The sequence below is a fragment of the Salmo salar genome, chromosome ssa06, assembly GCF_905237065.1.
Source record: "Salmo salar chromosome ssa06, Ssal_v3.1, whole genome shotgun sequence".
Taxonomy (NCBI): domain Eukaryota; kingdom Metazoa; phylum Chordata; class Actinopteri; order Salmoniformes; family Salmonidae; genus Salmo; species Salmo salar.
This window is the reverse complement of record NC_059447.1, coordinates 82,500,452-82,506,451: the sequence shown is the minus strand read 5'-3', so window position 1 is coordinate 82,506,451 and position 6,000 is coordinate 82,500,452. Positions and strand designations below refer to the sequence as shown.

General features: G+C 51.1%; 1 protein-coding gene across 1 annotated transcript; it reads right to left on the bottom strand.

The window, feature by feature from the left end:
* Positions 1–2,234: 2,234 nt before the first annotated feature.
* LOC106608209 (leucine-rich repeat extensin-like protein 5) lies at positions 2,235–5,541 on the bottom strand. Its single transcript, XM_014206020.2, has 3 exons — positions 5,531–5,541; positions 5,105–5,128; positions 2,235–4,017 (listed from the first exon to the last, which is right to left on the bottom strand). The coding sequence occupies exons 1-3, from the start codon at positions 5,539–5,541 to the stop codon at positions 2,235–2,237; spliced, it is 1,818 nt and encodes a 605-aa protein (XP_014061495.2).
* Positions 5,542–6,000: the final 459 nt, after the last annotated feature.

Sequence of the window (6,000 nt, the reverse complement as noted above, 5' to 3'; positions counted from 1 at the left end):
TGACTATCCCCCTCTGACTGTCCCGCTCTGACTGCCCCCTCTACCTGTCACCTCTACCTGTCCCCCTCTGACTGTCCCCCTCTACCTGTCACCTCTACCTGTCCCCCTCTGACTGTCCCCCTCTACCTGTTCCCCTCTGACTGTCCCCCTCTACCTGTCACCTCTACCTGTCCCCCTCCACCTGTCCCCCTCCGCCTGTCCCCCTCTGCCTGTCCCCCTCTGCCTGTCCCCTATACCTGTTCCCTCTGACTGTCCCCCTCTGACTGTCCCCCTCTGACTGTCCCCCTCTACCTGTTCCTCTACCTGTCCCCCTCTGACTGTCTCCCTCTGACTGTCCCCCTCTGACTGTCCCCCTCTACTTGTCCCCCTGTACCTGTCCTTCTCTACCTTTTCCCATCCCCAGTGGGGTCAGTGGAGTGTGTGGCTGACATTTCCAGGGGCACAGGCACAATAACACACACACACATACACACAGACAGACACACACACACAGACAACGTGCTCTAGTACAGACACAGCTGGAGAAAAGGTGAATAGCCATGATTTATTCACAGCCATTGTGTTTCTATTAGAAATAGACCTCAAGTTAAAGGACAAGCCTTTGATATCAATTTGTACTGAGAGTGGCCAATTCTATGACCCTCTATAATCCCTAGACAAGAACTCTTATCCTACACAGAGAAACGCTCGATACTTCGACAATGTGTCCTTGACATTCGACTATGCCTGTGATTGTTTCCTAAATGTCAAGACTTCTCTCTCTGTCTCTCTCTATCTCTGGTTTAATGTCTGTTAAAACAAGGAAGCAGACTGATTGCCTTTTATTAAACAAGATGACATGGTGGGGAGTTTAAACAGTCCATCTGTTACGGTGTCTCAGTCTGTCTACTGCCGGGGCGTTGACTAACAAGCTGCATTCCTCACCACCAATGTTCAGAAGCTGTTCTTGGCTAGGGGAATGGTATATAGAGAGAGAATGACAAGGGTGATGATGGGGTAATGTCGCTAATGATGCAAGCCCAGGGAAGCAAGCTAGCTAGTTCAACTTCTCTCAGCTACTGAACACCTCTTCTTCTCTCGTCTTCCTCTCCTGCTCTATTCCACTCCTTTTCCCCCCCTCTCTCTTTCTCCACTGTATCTTGGCAACAGCTTTCATAGAATCATTTTCTCTCGTATCTACTGAGGTTTACACCTTTACAGTCCTATATTATATGAGACGATAGCGTGGGACGGGAATGTTGCACCGGTTGAAATTGAACCATCCATTCTGATTAAGTTGTGTGTTAGCATGGAACGCTGAGCAAATGCCAAAGGGAAAATACTCAGGGGCTTGGGGAGTCAAGGGAAAGGAATTAAAGGCTACGCAGTTTGCGCCAAGTACTCCATATCAGTCCAGCGGTGTGTTCCAAATTGTACCCTATTTCCTATATTGGCCCTGGTCAAAAGTAGTGCACTAGAAAGGGTTATAGGGTGCCATTTGGGACACACACACCCAAAAAACTTTTGGTTCACCTAGACTTGAGAACACTTGAATTAGCTGGCAAATGTCAAGGGATTTCCTCCTACTCTTCAACAATAGATTAGTAACCATTAGATGAAGAGGATATTGTCAGGGAGAGACAACCCAAATCAAAGTGACAAAAAAGTCAATAAGGAACTAAAGGTAAGGTAAAAGCATCTCAGACTTTGAGCCAACACAATCCACTCCATCACTCTCTCTTTCTCTCAATTCAATTCAATTCAAGGGGCTTTATTGGCGTGGGAAACATATGTTAACATTGCCAAAGCAAGTGATGTAGATAATATACAAAAGTGAAATAAACAATAAAAATGAACAGTAAACATAACACTCACAGAAGTTCCAAAAGAATAAAGACACTTCACATGTCATATTACGTATATATACAGTGCTGTAACGATGTGCAAATGGTTAAAGTACAAAAGGGAAAATAAATAAACATAAATATTGGTTGTATTTACAATGGTGTTTGTTCTTCACTGGTTGCCCTTTTCTTGTGGCAACAGGTCACAAATATCTCTCTCTCTGCCTCTCCCTCCCCATCTCTCCCTCTCCTCTCTTTTTTCTCCCTCCCTCTTCTTTCATCAGAGTGATAGATAGATTTATGAGCGCCACATAAAAAAATAAAAAAAAGTTTTCACCAGAGAATAAATAATCCATAGATACTAATGGAAATGGACAACATGCCACAGGATTTATGACATGTGCACTACTCTCATTTGTGGGCAGCGGGGCTGACGGTAGCTGATGGTGGCTGATGGTGGGGGGATGGTGGCTGATGGTGGCTGATGGTGGGTGGATGGTGGCTGATGGTGGCTGATGGTGGGTGGATGGTGGCTGACGGTGGCTGACGGTGGCTGACGGTGGGGGGGTGGTAGGTGATGGTGGCTGATGGTGGGGGATGGTGGGGGGATGGTGGCTGAGGGTGGGTGATGGTGGGTGATGGTGGGGGGATGGTGGGTGATGGTGGGGGGATGGTGGCTGATGGTGGCTGATGGTGGGTGATGGTGGCTGAGGGTGGCTGATGGTGGGAGATGGTAGGGGATAGTGGGTGATGGTGGGTGATGGGGGCTGATGGTGGGGGATGGTGGGGGATGGTGGATGATGGTGGTTGATGGTGGCTGAGGGTGGGTGATGGTGGCTGATGGGGGATGGTGGGTGATGGTGGCTGAGGGTGGGAGATGGTGGGGGATAGTGGGTGATGGGGGTGATGGGGGCTGATGGGGGATGGTGGCTGAGGGTGGGAGATGGTGGGGGATGGTGGGTGATGGTGGGTGATGGGGGCTGATGGGGGATGGTGGGTGATGGTGGGTGATGGGGGCTGATGGGGGATGGTGGGTGATGGTGGCTGAGGGTGGGAGATGGGGGCTGATGGGGAATGGTGGGTGATGGTGGGTGATGGGGGATGGTGGGTGATGGTGGGTGATGGTGGCTGATGGTGGGAGATGGTGGCTGATGGTGGGTGATGGTGGGTGATGGTGGGTGATGGTGGGTGAGGGTGGCTGAGGGTGGGAGATGGTGGGGGATAGTGGGTGATGGTGGGTGATGGTGGGTGATGGTGGGTGAGGGTGGCTGAGGGTGGGAGATGGTGGGGGATAGTGGGTGATGGGGGCTGATGGGGGATGGTGGGTGATGGTGGCTGAGGGTGGGAGATGGGGGCTGATGGGGAATGGTGGGTGATGGTGGGTGATGGGGGATGGTGGGTGATGGTGGCTGATGGTGGCTGATGGTGGGAGATGGTGGCTGATGGTGGGTGATGGTGGGTGATGGTGGGTGATGGTGGGTGAGGGTGGCTGAGGGTGGGAGATGGTGGGGGATAGTGGGTGATGGTGGGTGATGGGGGCTGATGGGGGATGGTGGGAGATGGTGGGTGAGGGTGGCTGAGGGTGGGAGATGGTGGGGGGATAGTGGGTGATGGTGGGTGATGGGGGCTGATGGGGGATGGTGGGAGATGGTGGGTGATGGTGGCTGAGGGTGGGAGATGGTGGGGGATAGTGGGTGATGGGGGCTGATGGGGGATGGTGGGAGATGGTGGCTGATGGTGGGTGATGGTGGGTGATGGTGGCTGAGGGTGGGAGATGGTGGGGGATAGTGGGTGATGGTGGGTGATGGGGGCTGATGGGGGATGGTGGGAGATGGTGGGTGAGGGTGGGTGAGGGTGGGAGATGGTGGGGGATAGTGGGTGATGGTGGGTGATGGGGGCTGATGGGGGATGGTGGGAGATGGTGGCTGATGGTGGGGGATGGTGGGTGATGGGGGCTGATGGGGGATGGTGGGAGATGGTGGCTGATGGTGGGGGATAGTGGCTGATGGTGGGTGATGGTGGGTGAGGGTGGGAGATGGTGGGGGATAGTGGGTGATGGTGGGTGATGGGGGCTGATGGGGGATGGTGGGAGATGGTGGTTGATGGTGGCTGATGGTGGTTGATGGGTGATGGTGGCTGAGGGTGATATTGTAGCCGGATGACATTAAATGCGTCCCGTCGGTCGCGGTCTGAGCTTCACATTAATCATACTGTTAGAGACAGGACATGTCAGCATGGATTAGCAATGGAGGTGGAGGGCCTGCTTTACTACACACAAAGGCACTACATACACACACACACACACACACACACACACACACACACACACACACACACACACACACACACACACACACACACACACACACACACACACACACGTTTTCCTCTTTCCTTTATGACAGTAGTGGGCTGCTGCAGATAGATTGGGTTTGGAGTGAGGATGGAGGGATGGAGGGGGTGGGGGGTGTTTGTTGGTGGTGAGGGATGTGTGAGTGTGCATGTGTGTGAGTGTGTGTGTGGGTATGTGAGTTTGCATGCGGACATTGGTGCGTGTATGTTTACACCAGTGTTTCCAAAACGCGGTCCCGGGGCCCTCCATGGGTGCACATTTAGTTTTTTGTCCTAGCACTACACAGCTGATTCAAATAACCAACTCATCATCAAGCTGTATTTATTTGAATCAGCTGGGTAGTGCTACGGCAAAAACAAAACGTGCACCCAGGGGGACCCCAGGACCGAGTTTGGGAAACAATGGTGTATGAGTATGTGTGTGTGTGTGTGTGTGTGTGTGTGTGTGTGTGTGTGTGTGTGTGTGTGTGTGTGTGTGTGTGTGTGTGTGTGTGTGCTCCTAAGTAATAAACCGCAGAAGGTGTTGGAGGAGTGTTTTGGCAGGAAGTGCAGGGGCTGGACGGCTGCTGAATGCCCAGATTTGTCCGTGTTATAAAGATGATATTTTAGCACCAGATAACTGCTGATAAACAGCCAAAGCCCATCAACCACTGAAGGTATATGGGAAACCCAAATGGCCCCCTATTCCCTATATAGTGCACTACTTTTAACCAGAGCCCTATGGGCTGGCCCTTTTAAAAAGAAGTTCACTATAAAGAGACACATTTTTGTATTTTATTTTTTATAACATGTCCTTAATCAACAGCTACTCCTCGTTTGATAGAGTTTGAATTGAGCGCATTGAGTTTTGGGTAGATGTGTTGATGTCCTTAAATGTCAAGATAAGCCCACATATCTTATAGTGTGACAGTTATGACAAATACTCTCACCGTATAGTGGTGAAAAGCACTGATCTACACAGAGAGGAAGGGAGGGAGAGGAATGTGAGACAGAGCTGAGAGAGTGCGAGAGAGAGAGAGAGGGAGAGAGAAAGAGAGAGAGAGTGAGAGAGCGAGAGATTGTGTGAGTGAGAAAGAGAGAGAGAGAAGGGAAAGACTTAAGTCGACTGAACATGCAGTATCATGTAGAGAAGACTCAAAAGCTTGACTTTTCTTCTCTGTACTAAACAGCTAGACGTTAAACACTGGTCTAGCGGCTCATCCCGCTATCGAAGCACAACCACGACTCGCTGGCGGAGGCTGACGGTTTGGCTGAATAATTAACAGGGGCATGCTGGGTAAATGTGGGCACAAACACGACCCCCTGGTGTTCCTCACCTTCCCAACAGCAGACATTAGAAGGGGCTGTCTGTCTACCGGAGAACCATGCTTCCCCATCCTGACGCTCCTGCTGTTTGATGCTCCCTTCGGGATTGGAGGCGTAGACATGTTGGATGAGGGAGAGAGAGAGAAACACCGACAGGCAGGCAGGCAGGCAGGCAGGTAGGTAGGCAGGTAGGCAGGTAGGTAGGTAGGTAGGTAGGTAGGTAGGTAGGTAGAATGAGAGTAAGAATGAGACAGAAAGAACACAGGTTAAAACTACTCCGCCCCAGGAGCCTAGTAAGAAGCATCTTCTCCTGTCATCTGGTTTTACTCATTCCTTTTGTGTGTCATACATTTCTTTACTCATTCCTCTGTCTACTTCTCCTTTTCATCTTTAATTCCCCGCTATGCAGTGGCTGTCCTAATTCTGTCACTAGGAGCAGTGAGAAGGCTTTGGGGATCACGTAAGGGGACTTGTGGTGGGTTAGAATGAGTGGAGTCCATGTGGGCAATTTTAGGAGCAG

What these genes read in the sequence shown, in the direction of transcription:
- LOC106608209 (XM_014206020.2), bottom strand. An exon ending in GTGCTTTTCACCACTATACG is followed by an intron (nt 4,018 to 5,104) that starts GTGAGAGTATTT and finishes ATTAATGTGAAG; the next exon opens with CTCAGACCGCGACCGACGGG.